Here is a 16,880-nt window from a genome sequence, read left to right as displayed (position 1 = left end):
GGCATTTCCTTAATTCCCAAATAATCAATATCCCAACAGCACCTCCTGTTTCCTCTTGATTGCTGCATTCACCAGAAAATGTTTAATTATCTTTGCTCTTTCGACCATAAGTAGATCTTTAAATGCCACAGACTGCACTATAATTTTTTTAGTTATGGTTTGGATCTGCTACACCTTCTCCCGCTAAATATACTGGCAGGTGACTCCCTATGGAGGGGTACAGAGGCAGCAGTGTGCGGAGGAATGACTCATGGTTTCAGTTGTCTTTACAAGAATAGACAGAGTATGTGAAACAAGCAAGAAGAACTTGAGCTCTAAATACAGGATGGTAAATATGGCCTAATAGGCATTACTGAAACCTGATGGGATGGCTGGAATGTAGAAACTGAGGGGTACAACCTGCTCAAATGGAACAGATCAAACAGAAAGGGAGGAGTAGCAGCAGTAGTAGGTCCAACAAATTCCTCAATTTCCTCAACTGACAATTTCATTTCCCAGAAGGTGGAAGAAACAACAAGGGAGTAATCTCTCTTGGACCTGGGACTCACCAACAGGGAGAAACTGATCGATGAAGCGAATGTACAGGATAACCTTGGGAGGAAGTGATTATGTCCTCTTGGGTTTCATTAGACACAGGCAAGGGAAAACTGAGTGTAGTCAAACATGTACTTTAAGAAAGCTGATTTCAAAAGCTTAAGGGTCAGAAATGGCCAGAAATGGTCCCATGGTCAGAAATACTTAAAGAGAATGGAGTCAAAGATGGTTGTCAGTTTCTTGACACGGATATCTATGTTTTCATTCCTTTCTTATAGAATTAGGACAAGCCCTACCAAAAACACACCTCCCTGAAATCTGACGCATATTACTCTACTCTTAAAAGATCTGCACTGGTTGCCAATTTGCTACCAAGCTCAGATTAAGTTGTTAACATTGACATGTAAAACTCACATACAACTTGGCTCCCAAATATCTGAAGGAACACCTGCTCCTACATTGACCTGCCTTGGGTAAGATCAGTGGGGGTGGCCCTGATGGCAGTGACACTGCCGACTGTGGTTTCAGGGGCAGTGGCATGTGAGAGGGCATTCTCTGTCATGAAATGACTTGCACCATCCCTGTATGCTTTTCAATGATTGGTCAAGACCTGCTTCTTTACCCCAGGCCTTTGGGCATATTTCCTTCTCCTGTCTACCTATGCACTGATGTACATTTCAGCTGTCCTGAAATCTCCCTGGTGCCAACTTTGTGACCACTTGTTTATAACCAGGAAAGATTAGTTTTTAATATGGAGTTACCACTGAGGTTTTTACATTAATACGATTGGATTTATTAGGTCTTTTAATAATGGGTAGCCATAGTTTTATAATCTGATTTATACTTGGCTTTTACTCATTTGTGAACCACCTCAGTATTTTTCTCAAAATGAGAGGGGGTGTATAAATTCTAAAATCAACAACACTGATCAGGCTTCCTCATGGTGGTTGCTAATACATAACAAAGAATGTGCACATTCATTGATGAATATCATGTCATCCAAGTGCCTTTTTCCCATCCCAAAGCAGAACCATTTGGAAATTTAGATTCCTCTTAACGTTAGAGACTGTTTCTGCTATCAGAAAATCCTCTCTCCCTCCTTCCCTTTGAGTGCCAGGAACACCTACAGCAGGGTTTCCCAAACTCAGATCTCCAGCTGTTTTTGGACTACAACTCCCATCATCCCTAGCTAGCAGGAACAGTGGTCAGGGATGATGGGAATTGTGGTCCAAAAACTGCTAAAGACCCAATTTTGGGAAACCCTGATCTACAGCTGTCATTCCTCTTCTTGTTAAAGCATCACTGTACGTTTCAGGAAGCCTTTCCAAAATGAGAACAAAAGAGAGGCCAGAAAAAGATACAAGCAGACACAGATGAAAGCTGAACTAATCTGCAGTGACATGGTACAACCTGTGATTCCTAAAGACACACATCCTAGAGCTGTTTTGAAAGGCCTGGCCTGCACGAAACAGCAGGCGGTTTTAGTGAAGCTGTTTCAGGCCTGCATTATTTCAGGCTACAGGTGTGGGGCTGAGTCCTTTCCCATAATCCCCAGGAAATGCCATCTACGTAGAATCATAGGACTGTCATGTTGGAAGGGAACCTAAGGCTCATGTAGTCCAACCTCCTGCAATGCAGGAATCTCAACTAAAGCATGACAGATGGCCATCCCACCTCTGCTGAAAAACCTCCAAGGAAGGAGGGTCCACCACCTCTTCTGGGAGTCTGTTCCACTGCCAAACAGCTCTTACTGTCAGAAAGTTCTTCTTGATGTTTAGTTGAAATCTCCTTTTTTGAAACTTGAATCCATTGGTTTGGGTCCTACCCTCATGAGCAGAAGAAAACATCATCCACGTCAAACTAGACATGCAAGACTTCAACTCTGAAGTGGTACAGTCCTGGAGGAGCTTTCCCATGACTGTTGACAGAGATTAAGCTCAAGCAAAGCAGAATAAGGTTGGATTCTGGATTACACCACTTCAGAATCACTGGGGGGGGGCACTGCATTCCCAGCGTAGCTAAATACCAAGAAGTGGATGGCAAAGAATGTCACATACCTGTTATATGTATATGATACTCCTCCTTTAAAATCTTCTTGAAATAAGGCAATCTAAACTGAAAGTGCGCAGCAGGCAAGCCAGGTAGATTGACATCAACATCACCCATAAAATGTGGAAACTCCCAGTCCTGGTAACAAATAACAGAACAGAAAAGAAATCACCCAATTATTTATCCTCTGAAATATTCATTTAAATTATATGTACTTTACTATTTGTATCATCTTGGCTGTGAGTCCTGGAAGAGCTCTTTGCCTTCTCCCACCTGGTCTGGGAAGGCAGGGCCCGGACTGACTCCAGCTACAAAAGCTGGGGCTGCTGAACAGACTCTTTGGCTGGGGTATGTACCATCTGGTCTAAGAACCCGATGGCAGGGAATCACAACCATGTATGCGTTCTATTGAAGATTCAACCACCAGTATCATCAAAGGGAAATCTAATAGGTCCCAATTCAATTTTTGTGAGAGAATTCATTCACTTTAAATTCACCCAGTACACCTTGTTTATCTCTTCATGCCAAACAGGAATAGTCTTTGGTCAGTGACCTGAGAGTACCTTTGAGTGCCTTGCAGTCCATTAACTTTCAAACCTTGAGCAGCAGTTGGCAGTACAGAATTAATACAGGCAGATTTCTTCAATTGTTATGAGAAAAAAAGAAAAGAAAAGAAAGGAGCAAAATTGGGCCCCTGCTGAGCTTCATTACAAACCATAATCAGAAATTGATTCTTTTCATTTCCAGTAATAGGTCTTGCTGCCATAATTAAGCTGTCAGATCATGGATAGATAATTTAGCAAGCAAGCACCTGACAGCAGAATCCACAGACAAGCGTAGCTGCTGCTAAAGGCAATACAGATTCATAGTCAATACAGAGACGCTGTGAGTCTGAGATCACACCCCTAGACATCGGATTGGTGTCTTCCTAGCCACATTCATATAATGCCTTCTACGAGGATTCCATTTATTTTGCCGGGGTGGCTGGGTGCCTTTTGAACCTGGCAGGGTTGCTAGGAAGTCATGGGTGTGTGGCCACAGTATTCCAGTATGCCACATAATATCAGTCTTAGATTTGAAGAGGGAAGCTGTCTTCTGCTGAGCTGGACCAACAACCCATCTAGTTCAGTAGGTGTTTATACTGAATGGAAGCAGCTCTTAAGGGTTTCAGACAAGAAAGCATTTCCCAGCTCAACCTGGGAGATGCCAGGGATTCAACCCAGCACTTCCTGCATACAAAGGAAATCCTGTACCACAGAACTACAGCCCACCCCTCCATTTCATCCTGTGTCGGGCCAGAGAAGTGGTACCGGGGCGGGGGAGCTGGAAGAAGAGGAGAGGGGGGCAAGTAGTCCTCCTCCTCACCCCCACCCGCTGCGTTTACCTTCCCAGGGGCTGCCGCCACTGCCACTGCCACCACCACCGCCGCCACTGCTGCTGCTTCCTGCTGGTAGGCAGAGTGAGCTTGTCTGCTCTGTTCTCTGGTACACAGGAACACCAGGGTGGTGGCAGCAGCAGAGGAGGGAAGATGAGCGGCCCAAAAGGGCTGGCTCCGGAGAGGGGCTGCTTAAAATGGTGCTCAGCCAGCTTGGCCCAGCCCCCTTCCTCCTATAGGCAGGGTGGGGAGGAGCCAGGAGGAGGGAGGGAGGAGGCGTCGCCATGCTGTGTGTGTGTGTGGGGGGGGAATGGAATGGCTCAGGCAAAAAAATGGCGCAGCCCGAAAAAGCAGAATCCCCATGCCAATTCACAGACAGTCCGTGGGCCGGATCCTGAAGGCAATTGGGCCTGACATCTTGAACCTCAAGAGAGATGAACAAAAGCTTCAAGCAGGAGTGGGATGAAACAAGACGCTGCCTGCAACTCTGCAACAGGTTGTACAATGGAGTCCCTGTGATGCAGAGGTGAAACTGGCCAAGCTTTTCTCATACACACCGCCTACAGTGAAGATGATTCTCCACAAGACTGCTGCAGTGGTTTCTGTTTCACACAAACACACACACCTCTTCACAAATAAATTTGCCTAATAACAATGACAATAATAATATTTTTTATTTTTACCCCACCCATCTGGCTGGGTTTCCCCAGCCAGTCTGGGTGGCTCCCAACAGAATATTAATAATAGTAATAATAAAGTGATAAAACACCAAACATTAAAAACTTCCCGATATAGGGCTGCCTTCAGATGTCTTCTAAAGGCCAGATAGTTGTTCATTTCCTTGACATCTGATGGGAGGGTGTCCACAGGGCGGGTGCCACTACCGAGAAGGCCCTCTGGCTGGTTCCCTGTAACCTCACTTCTCGCAGGGAGGGAACAGCCAGAAGGCCCTTGGCGCTGGACCTCAGTGTCCGGGCAGAACGATGGGGGTGGAGATGCTTCTTCAGGTATACCAGGCTGAGGCATTGCACATTTAATACTTTTCTCTTCTATGACTTTATTATACAGACAACCCCCCATTTACATGGGGGTTATGTTCCAAGGCACCACGTGTGTCAGTAAAATTGTGTATATTTGAAACACCATTGAAAAATCCCACAAACACCCCATTTTCGGGTCACTTCTGGGTTTGGCACAATGCACATATACACGGTCACATGCATATTGAATGCACTTAAAGGGGGAGTTGCCTGTAACTCGGATTTTTTGACATGATTTTATTTGTAAGGTGTAGCCAACTTGGCGACCTCAGATGTTGTGAAATACAGTGTCCATCAGTCCCATTCTGCATAGCCAGGGGTGATGGGAGCTGTAGTTCAAAATATATGGAGCTCACTATTTTGGTTGGCCCTTGCTACATCCTTATTTTATAAGGTTATTTGAACTCCCCCCCTCCTTTGTTCACTTTTTTCTTTAAATAAAAAAGGTGTTTACATTGTGAGTCATTTTGAGTTCATTTGGGTTGTAAGCTTTTAAAAGGAATAAAATGAAACGAGCATCTTAGTTAAACTCCCGAGAATTGTTTTCCAAGAGCAGGGAAATGAAACTGACAAGACTTTCAACCCTTAGCTCTTCAGAAAGTCCAAAGGCATTTTACAACAGAAATAAAATTGACAACCTCTCGTCAGGGGAAGTGGCTTCTCACTCCCTGCAGAGGTGAGAGTCTTGTCAGTTTTGCCACCCTTTGTGCACACATTTTTTGGATCACAAAAGCAACGTGGAGCAAAATGCTGTACACTATCTTTTCTGCAGCCAAACAGTTGCTAGTCCAATAACAGGGGAGAGCATTCTCTCTCTCTCTCTCTCTCTCTCATCTGTCTCTCTGTTTATCTCTCCATGCATCCATCCATCTGGTTCAGCTCTTGCACACTCCACTTGCCAACTCCAGAGGCGGAGGAAGGGGGGCAGTGGGGGCAGTCCGTCCCGTCCTGGGTGTCATCACTGGGGGGGGGTGACATTCGGTGCACCACCCACCCTTGACTCCCAAGCCTACCCTGAGCCATCGGGGGAAAGGGCGGAGCTGTGCCACCTTGCCGGCAGCCTTCCCCCTTTCCCCCTTAGTTTTGACAGCTCGGGGGAGGCTTCCTGGAGGGGGGAAGCCTCCCCCAAGCTGTCAAAGAGCAAATAATAATAATAATAATCCTTTATTGTCACTACACCACCTGTGTGCAGTGAAATTAAATGACACCCCCCCCCTCAGTCTTGTTCTCACTCTGTGTGCTTGTCGGAAATCAATTGCACCAGTATTTCCCCCCCCCCCATTCAGCAGCCCAACAGCCCACGGATAAAAACTGTTCTTTAACCTGTGGGTGCGGCTGACTATACTTCTGTATCTCCTGCCCGGAAGGTAAGAGAATAAAGAGGTGCTGGCCGGGGTGTAAGTTGTGCCTAAGAATTTTCCTCGCTCTCCTGAGGCAGCGGTCTCCTGCGATGTCATCCAGTGAACTCAGGGGACAGCCCATAATATCATGTGCTGTATTCACCACCCTCTGTAGGGACTTCCTGTCCGCGGCTGTCAAACCAGCGTACCACACTGTATGAATACAGTATGAAAGGACACTTTCTATTGTGGGCCGGTAGAAGGAGATCATCAGTTTTTGTTTGACATTGTTCTTTCGCGAGACCCTGAGGAAATGGAGTCTCTGTTGGGCCTTCCTAACCACCTGGGTTGTGTTGATTTTCCAAGTGAGGTCTTCACCAAGGAATTTAAAGGAAGAGACTCTCTCCACACAGCCCCTCCCCCGATATACAATGGGTAAAAGTGGTACAGCTCCCCTCCCCACTGCCCCAGGAATCAGCCCGCCATGGGCAGCTCACCCTCTGAGGCTCTCACCACAGGCGGCGTCCCCTTGGGAAGCTTGCCCCGCCCTCATGGACCCACCCCCAGGTGCACAGCATGTGTGCCACTCTGGGTGCCAGAGCAGCTATCTCCGCCTCTGGCCAACCCTACATACCCATTTGATAAGACCCCCTGCCAGCTCTTCACCTCACACAATTCCAGCTGCCCCATCCTTCCACTCCTTCACTGCTTCCACTCTCCGTGGATAAATTTAACAGGGAAGCTTCACTAACAACACAATCAGTGACCCTGCAAACTGCCAAGCATGATTACATTTTACATTGGGGTCTGGGTGGGTGTATCGGTGTGCATGCCCCACCTTCTCTATGTATTGATCTTAAGGATGGGGGAGAAATTTGATTCAGTTCACATTTAAAGGCAAATCTACCTAATTTGCACTTTCCAAAGCAATCAACGAAACAAAACACAGCTATCCTTCATAATTCACCTTTCTCTGAATTTTGTAATGCCATTTTCAACTGCATAAAATTCCATATATTAGTAAAAAATAACACAAAAAACACGCATTATATTGTTGGGATGGCTTTGCAAAAATGTTTATACTGGAATGAGTATATTAGGAGAAATTGCACTTAAATGCTAAAGAGTTTTCATTATGGCATTGAAAACCCAAAATGCATATAGAACTGCAAAGTGTCTATAATATTAGAGGAAACTGCTTTGCGAAAATGTATTAGGGGAAACTGCATACAAAATGTGTGTATGATGAGGATTTTTTGTAAATGCAAAATGAAGCAAAAAGTGGTATAGAATAAATGACAATGGACACAGATATATATTTATATCTACCACAAATCCTGTCATGGAGGGTATCACAGAAGGACAGAGAGGTTTTTCCCCAACCCAGGTGTTGCAACTTTTTTAAAAAAGATGTTGTTGGGTAAAAATTACATGTATTGGATGCAACCTCTAGTTTTCTCCTCCCTATATTTTAAAGTGTGCCGAGAGATTAGCGAAGTCCATTATTTGGGGGCATCCATTTTAAAACTAAAGTTGAAACTGCTTTGATCAAAGGAGGAAGAGAATTCAAGTGTGGGATCCAGGGAGCATCGACTCAGAAGGTCCATAGAGTTCAATGGAAATTTTACTCCCTGAAAAGTGTCCGTAGGATTGCAGACTAACAACATTTAATCCCTATTTTGAAAAAAAAAGAGGGGAAGAATTTCTAAAGTCTGATTAAAACCAACACCATTTTTGACAAGTTCCTCAATATGAAAAGGCACCATCCTATTCTGAACGATAAAGGGGGGAAACTCCAAGGAATCATTAATCGAGATGCACAATTCTAGCGCCAGCAAGACCCCTGTCACACAACAATCATTAACAAGCCAGGATACAAATCAAAAGATGCAAGGGAATGAAGATACATCATGCATAGAAGCATCAAAAAACAACAACCCTAATCTAATACAAAAATGCATCACACAAAACATAAATGAGAAAGAAATGTGTCTTTTCTTTCAGAAGAGTCTGTTCAATTATTGAGATTAAAAAAACAAGCACAACTTTTAAAAAAAAACTTATATCCATGTCTGAAATTATTCTCATTATCACCCTGAGATTCACAAAGTTTCAAAGGGCAACTCTTATAAATGTAGGTTCCTTACATGTCCAATTAAAGACCAGGGTTGTTGTCTGATAGCCATCATTTTATACCCAGTACATTGTAACTCACACCCTTCAGTTTACACTACGTGATTACTATTCAGACAGCAAAGGTTAAACATGATATGTGACGTTCCTGTATTCTTGAATACTCCAGTGTGTAATTATGTAGACTTTTGTTGAGCTGCATGGCCATTCTCTAGGTTAGAGAGCATGCTGTGCAATGCCTAGCTTCACATTAGCTACTGGGCACTGAATTCCTAAGCTAGATTGCACATAAGGTTCTGTAATTGTACAAATAAATGTGCACAGCCACACCAACGGGTCACATTTGTCCCTCTGAAAACGCGCACACGAACCATTCATTTGAATTCACTAATAGTCAAAATTTGATTCCGTCTGATTGTGCCTTGTAGCAGCAGATCCCAATTAAGACTTAGAGGAATAAGACATTCATAACTTCTACATAAATAATAAGAGGACACATTCAAAAGTTATGTATTTTTCATTTTGAGATGTACTGGGTCCCTTTGGGGGAATTTTCAAGTTATAGATATATAAACATTCTCAGCCTTGACACAACCAAATTAAACAAATCGATAAAGAAATTTTGAAATGGGAAATAACAAAACCGGTATGAGTACCTGATTATAGAGGAACTAGATGTTCCCAGGGAACTGTTTTGTCCCCAAAACAATTTTCACCTGCAAATGTGCCCCCGTCCCTCAAAAAAGGCTGTTTAAAATAGAAATGTCAGCTGCAGTTCATATTCTTTGGCTTAGAGTATGAACCTTGTAACTTATAATTATATATTTTTGAATAATTTTTTGTTAAATTTTCCACCGTAATAGCACAAACCACAAAGCAAAATGATACACAAAAACAGAAAAAGAAAAAAAGAGAGAGAAAAAGAAAAAAGGGGAAGGGGGGGAACAATAAACAAATAGACAATAATAACAATCTTAATTCTTCCCAAATCCAACTTTTTTAACATCTTAATTGACTTCCTCCCTTCTGAGTTTCCTTGTAATTTAAAAGTATCAGCTTTCCAATGTAATTTATAATTTTTGTCTCAGATGGGAGGGAATCCTTATGACCACAACATGAAGTTATTCTCTGTCTCAGATTTCAAACAAGAGCGGAGAAGAACTCAGTTTATCCTTCCTAACCTCATCAGAAGCTCCAGGCACCTCACTCAGTGTTGCAGTATGGAGAGAGTTGAAGACTAGCATATAAGGAGGAAGAGCTTGTAAGGAAGGGGGAAAGGCACAGGGCTGGAGCAGCTGGGAAGGAGTCAAACCTATCACTGAGAGCATGGTGGGGATTGATTTGACTAGGATCATCTTGGAATAAACCAACTCCAAGATTATAAACTCCTTTTGGCCCATAGGGCCAACACACCACACCCACCACCTCCTCTACAAGCTTCCCCATCCCATTTCACCAAACAAACAGAAAGAGAGAAAGCACATGTTTGCAGTTGCACATGAAGACACACAGACATTGGATTTCCAAGGGTAAAAGTCAGATCCAGTTGGATAAAAGCAAATCTTCAGTTTACATGAGTTTATATGGAGTCGTAACCTCCCAAAAGCACCATCAAATTAAAGTTTGTGGAGATAGATTGCATCTATACAGTCAAACCTTGGTTGTGGAACGTAATCTGTTCTGGAAGACCATTCAACTTCCAAAACAACAACCAAGGATCAAAGGGCGGTTGGTAAAGTCAACGAAGAAAAAAATAAAAAACTCCCCGGAAGCAGTTTGGCTTCCAAAAATTGTTTGAAAACCAGAGCAGTTACTTCTGGGTTTTCAGCATTCGGGAGCCGAAACATACAATAACAGAGGTGTTCAGGAGCCAAGGTTTGACTGTAATAAAAATAATAATAACTACAGCACCACAGAAACATTGATACAGGGCCTGGATCCTCAAGGATCTTCATCATTTTTTACATAGGATAACAATAATACCCTACAAATCACAGAGCACATCTGGGAACACAGATTTGACAAGATCTGCTGGAGGCTTGGAGGGTACCCCTTGTTAAAACTGTGATGACCCATAAGGATCTCTGCCTCAAATTCCAATGCTGGAAACCACTTTGTTCATGGTTTTATAGTGTGGTCACTGGAGACAGATGTGATCTGGGATGGTGGCTGGCGGTATGGGGGACTAGTAAAGAAAAGTATGCCACGGAAGGACAATGGTGATGGGGGCAGGGCTAGCAAGTGCCACCATAGCTCAGGGTAGAGCTTCTGCTTGCCATGAAAAAGTTCCCAGGTTCAATTCCAAGTATTACTGGAAATGGGCCCAGTCTGAAACGTTGGTGTGCGGTGTGCTGGTGTCAGTCAGTGAAGGCTATACTTAGCTATCAATGGTCTGACTTAGTATAAGACAGATTCCTATTTTCCATCACATGATTGTCATTGTATGAGGTCTGAACATGTGAATAAGAGTTTTATTCCCACTTCCTTCCAAATCTGCTGCTATTCAAAAAACCTCAGATAAGCCCCTCTTCATTTTGTTGTGTTCCTTTAACATATTTTACTACGAAACAGAACAGGATCGCCCAGTTGTTCCTTGAGACTAATTTTGGCTTCCTATTTTTTTACCTCCAGCCTCAACTGAGCTGAGCACTCGGCAGGTTCTTTCTTCAGTTTACGGACAGATTTTTTTTTTTTTGCAGTTAATTCTGGAGTTAGAGAAACCAATGAGATGTAATGCTATATTATTTTGCACTCGGGAAATAACTCAGTCCTGTCATGTCTGTTAGGCTTTCCCATAAGTTACTGCCAACTGTAACACACATTTTGTTTTTCCTTTGCTATTTTGTGGGGGGAATTAATTACTTTAGCAGATTGTGTTATTATGGAGCTTGGGAACTTTTCATGGACATCCCCATGCTATTATGTGCAGTTGCCAATTCTCTTAAACTAAAGGCTCTTACAAAAGAAATAAGTTACAAAAGAGGATATTTAGAGGGCCCCTATGAATTGTTACTACTACTACTACGACAACTACTACTAATAAATTAGTCACTTGTTACACAGAAAGGTCTCCAAGCAACTTATAACTTATTTAAAAGCGTAAGCAGAAATGCATAATAATATTACCAAAAACAAACCAACCCATATCCGCAAAAATCCCATCTGAAATTCATGAAAACCCCCACAAAGCCAGCCCCATCTGTTTGTATTTATACAGTGGTATCTCGGGTTACAAATGTTTCAGGTTACAGATGCTTCAGGTTACAGACTCCGCTAACCCAGAAATAGTACCTCGGGTTAAGAACTTTGCTGCAGGATGAGAACAGAAATCGTGCTCCACTGGCGTGGCAGCAGCAGGAGGCCCCATTAGCTAAAGTGGCACCTCAGGTTAAGAACAGTTTCAGGTTAAGAATGGACCTCCAGAATGAATTAAGTTCTTAACCCGAGGTACCACTGTACTGTATTTGTTAGAAAATATAAATTACAAAAAATAGATTGTATGGGGGGAGAAAATCTATGTACAGTCAGACCTCTGTTTATGTAACCCTCTGATTATGTAAACTTCAGGATGCGCATGCGGCAAACCTGGAAGTATTTTACTGGGTTTTGCCATGCACGCATGCACAGAAGAAAAGAAGAGAAGAAGAGTTTGGATTTGATATCCCACTTTATCACTACACTAGGGAGTCTCAAAGCGGCTAACAATTCCTTTAAAGGAATCTGGGGGTCCCGGATCTTGTCCAAATCCACTTGATGGGCTAGGGCCATGCCGGGATCACAGGAAGAAGAAGAAGAAGAAGAGGAAGAAGAAAAAGAGGAGGAGGAGTTTGGATTTGATATCCCGCTTTATCACTACCCAAAGGAGTCTCAAAGCGGCTAACATTCTCCTTTCCTTTCCTCCCCCACAACAAACACTCTGGGAGGTGAGTGGGGCTGAGAGACTTCAAAGAAGTGTGACTGGCCCAAGATCACCCAGCAGCTGCATGTGGAGGAGTGGAGACACGAACCTGGTTCACCAGATTACGAGACTACAACTCTTAACCACTACACCACACTGGCTCCCTCAGTGGCCCTCAGGTTGAGGAAACCTCAGGATCCGACCGGACCTCCGGAACAGATCCCATCTGCAACCGGAGGTACCATTGTAATGTAATATAACAGCTGCAAAATCTTGTGACCCAATTAAGGTCACAAAAATGCTGAACCATTGCCTTGTCAATTTGATAACTTCCTTTAAAAGTGAGCATGCGTGTGTGGTGGTTGGAGATTGGCTGCCTGCTTCACTGTTGTTTTGCTAAGCATGGAAACTTCAAGCAGATGCTGTCCAGAGGAGTTGGTGAGGACAGACAAGCTGTAATTTATGGACTGCTTCAAAGGAATTTTAGAAGCATGAAGACCCTTTCCTGGGCTCAAGAGAGTGAAACACACTGCATTTGACTTGATATGCATAAATAATACTGCTTGTAATCGTTGACATCCTGCAAGTAAAGAGTCATTTTAAAAGTCGTGTGTGGAGTCTGCTCCATCGCAAGGGCTTCGATGGTGAAACCGCTGCATCACTTTCCATGACTCAGAAAAATAGCCATGCCCATTACATCAGCAGGAAGCTTCAGCAGCCCATTAACAGCAAACCTTTCTTGTGTTGCCCCCTTCTGGACCTCTTCTGGAGGCCCGCAAATATGGACACCTTGCTAGAACATCAGAATGGTGATCAGAGATTGCCAAATTCAATATAGTTACTAATCAGCCTTATTATTTACTCAGCGCTATGCAAAGGGGGGTGGGATTCCACAAAGGTCTCTTTTAACAGCCAAATGCATAGAATTTTTCAGTAGCTGGAATTACAGTCGATCTAGCTTTAAGGCACAGCTTTTGTAGTTCATAACAACCATGAGAAAGATCTTCCCCACAATATCTCAGTGGGAAAATTCCTTTCATAAACTCTTCCCCACAAGCAAAATATTTTCTTTGTTCATATCAAAGACTGAATACATTGGCAGGCCATTGATTGGTGCCATAAATGTTATGGGCTTACTGATGAACAGTCTTTAATCATTTGGCAGCAATTAGCCTCTGGCCCAGGTTTTACACTCAACTAAAGGTTATAGGTTTTTCCTCCATAGGCCCCTCTATGTGACTTAAAAGATATGACAGTCAAAGTTCACTACAGAATATTACAAGATCAAGGCAAAGAATGTGTAGTTGTGTCAGTTTTCAGAGCACTGCAATGCACCCAAGTTATTTTATTAATTACAACAAGGCTCACTGCCTAATTCATTTTTAGGATTATATTTATCCTGCATCATTTCACTCAGAAAACAAGCAAGAGTTATCTCCTAAATGTTCCCCCTAGACAGCACAATGCAGTGCAGATTTACCCAGAAGTAAGTCCCATTGCTTTCAGTGGAGCTTGCTCCCAGATTAAGTCCCAAGTAGGACATGGGTGGTGCTGTGGTCTAAACCACAGAGTCTAGGGCTTGCCGATCAGAAGGTCAGTGGTTCGAATCTCCACAATGGGGTGAGCTCCCGTTGCTCGGTCCCTGCTCCTGCCAACCTAGCAGTTTGAAAGCACGTCAAATGCAAGTAGATAAATAGGTACAGCTGTGGCAGGAAGGTAAACAGCGTTTCCGTGCGCTGCTCTGGTTCGCCAGAAGTGGCTTAGTCATGCTGGCCACATGACCTGGAAGCTGTATGCCAGTTCCCTCGGCCCGTAAAGTGAGATGAGCGCCACAAGCTCAGAGTCGTCCTTGACTGGACCTAATGGTCAGGGGTCCCTTTACCTTTACCTTTAGAACTGGGGAAATCTCTTGTTTGAAACCTGGATGAATCACTGCAAAGTGCAGACAGCACTGGTGCCTGACATGGTACAAGGCAGCTCCTTCCTCTTCTTCCAGTTGGCCATTGAGAAAAGCCCTCCCACTGGCACCAATGAGCAGTCCCATCTCCACCACTCATTGGCGTTGAGGTAGGCTGTTTTAAAATTAAAATCACATCTCAGAAAGGAAGGCTTAATTCTCCCCAGCTGTTGCCATCCATGCCACATGCCAGTCATCCACACATACACCTGGTATTTTTTAAAAACAACAACAACTTGATTGCTAATTATGCTGTTAATGTAACATAATTAGGCCCTAAGAAAGAAAATGACATATAGCTAGCAATCACTTTTTTTGAGCCCTTGATCATTATATTCTGGATAAAGGTAGGGGGTATTTAGTTTGAAATCCGCAATCCCTAGTATTGTCATGGATCCTTTACCCATGTGGTAAAGGAAATGGGTCCACAGCTCCCTCCTTTTGTGGTTCCACATAGGGATTTTGTGGAACCACATAGAGATTGTGGTTCCTATGTTCAGGAACTGGGTCTGCAAACTGTTTGAGGTGGGGTTGCTGTCTCCCTACAAAAGAAATATGTAGCTTGGGGGTACAGTTACCTGAAACCCAGGGGCCAAGCCGATGTGACCGTCACTGTGCCCACACTGTGCTGACCTCCGTGCTGCCTTGCCCCTCTCCCTGTTGGTTAGCTGGTATAAAGCTCTGCATTGGGAAGCCAGGTAAGCAATGCTACCCCACCTTGCTGGCTGCTACTGGCAAGAAAGGAAAGGGCATTTTCTGTAGGTGGTGCCATCGCTGGTACAGATTGTGTAGGGCAGGTTAAATTGGTTTTAATAAATACCGATTTAATAAATTAATCCATATTTTGGGTAGGAAGATGTCATGGACTAGCTGGATGCAGAAGGGTGATGAGAGGCATCAGCTGGGGGAACCCCCAAGGAAAGAAGGTTCAGAGCCAGGGGATTGGCGTGTAATGATGATGAATGGTCAGAGGAAGACGTTTGGGGGGAGGAGGTGTCGGAAGCTGAAGAGGCAACAGGGTTTATTGGGCAGGGAGAGGCCGTGGCAGAAGGCAGCCCAGAATCAGAGACTGAAGCGAGGCTGGAGAGGAGTGGGGGGAGAATCAAGGGAGTCTCCCCCTCCTGCCGCAACCAGCTTCCCTCCCTTCTGATCTCCAAGAACACAGAGAAATGAAGAAGGTGGAACGACAAGACAATGGAGCCTTAGAGAGCGGTGGGCAGGCAGAAACCTTCAGCTGTCGCAACTGCCTCACTGGGGCAAGAGCTACTGAGGAGAGTTGCTGTGACCACTAGAACATTGAGTGCTTTATTATTTTATTGTTGACCTATGCCTGCCTCCAGCTCCTGGCAGAAGAAGGCCAACGGGTTAAGCTGACTCTACATCCTATTCAGAGTAGACCCCCTGAAAATAATGGATCCAAATTAGTCATCTCCATTTCAATGAGTTTACTCAGAGTAGAACTAGCATAGGCTACAACCCTTGCTCTGTACCACCCTCAATTTCACCATAGCCTCTTCTTCTGATCATTAATCCTTTACAAGAGGTCTGGGCTCTAGTTAACGGCAACTTGCCAGTTCTACTGGTACCAGGATCTTTCATTACACCGAGATGCTGAAATCCAGAATGATTTTAGAATTTCAGGCGGGGATACTTTTTTGGTCATCCTAGTTAACCACTGGTTTCACCTGCACACCGACAACTTGGGAACAATTAGGGCATTTGAATCAACCCACCCAAGGACATTCTGCTTAGCTGTTGGATTGGCCGAATCTGCCGGATCAAAGAGAAGGGAAGCAATGGGTGTTTATGTGAACATACATCTTAGATCAGCAGCCTGCAACCTCTGGACCTCATTAATGCCAAGCAGAGCTGGCAATTTGGATACGACCAGCCAAGCTGTCCATGGCTTAGCTGATTCAAATAAAACAGATTTCAATGCCCAACACAACCATAGTTCTTGTATCTCCACCACAGGGGTATCCTTCGACATCTGCGATAAGGAGCACTTTTCAATTTATTGTGCGTCATTTACTCAAAGTTTTGTCGTGAGAGCAATAAGGACACAGTAGCCTCCCACCATTAATGCAGGGTCTACCAGTTTTATTGTTTCTAGCAATAACACGCAGCTTCATAAAACCAGCACTGCCTGGATTATTACACTGTACCTTCCGCACAACTATTACATTGCTCATTCATGGCAATTCAAGGAAATGAAATAAGCTCCTTTTACTGAAAGCCTGGGAAGCTTATTTTCCAAATAAAAACAAACAGGTCATTCTTCTCCCCCTTTTATTCCGAAGCAAAATGTTTCAGGCGTAGCCGGGATTTATACTGCACACATAAATCAACCTCCTTAACCAATGAACGGGATCATAAAAGCAAATATAGGGCTTCAAATGGGAGTTTAAAAATCCAAAAGGGAGGGGAGAATAAATCTGTTCAACATTATTCCCTCTGACCCCAGCGCTGAAGCTTCCTTGCTGAACAGGAGAGCAGAGAAATGCAATTTCAGCTATTTTCATACCAGCACAATATATCTGCCTCCTGCCAAATC

The 16,880-nt window shown here is 43.8% G+C and overlaps 1 protein-coding gene across 3 annotated transcripts in view; it reads right to left on the bottom strand.

Moving 5' to 3' along the window:
• TMEM117 (transmembrane protein 117) overlaps positions 1 to 16,880 on the bottom strand; it is a 198,424-nt gene that overhangs the window by 14,578 nt on the left and 166,966 nt on the right. For all 3 annotated transcript variants that reach the window (XM_081928987.1, XM_081928985.1, XM_081928986.1), the window contains exon 7: positions 2,592 to 2,721. In XM_081928987.1, coding sequence (XP_081785113.1) covers positions 2,592 to 2,721 — 130 coding nt within the window. The remainder of the gene's footprint in view (positions 1 to 2,591; positions 2,722 to 16,880) is intronic.

Source organism: Podarcis melisellensis, assembly GCF_964234715.1.
Source record: "Podarcis melisellensis genome assembly, chromosome: 10".
In the NCBI taxonomy this organism is placed as follows: Eukaryota; Metazoa; Chordata; class Lepidosauria; order Squamata; family Lacertidae; genus Podarcis; species Podarcis melisellensis.
Note: the sequence above shows the minus strand (reverse complement) of the source record. Positions and strands in the feature narration are given on the sequence as shown.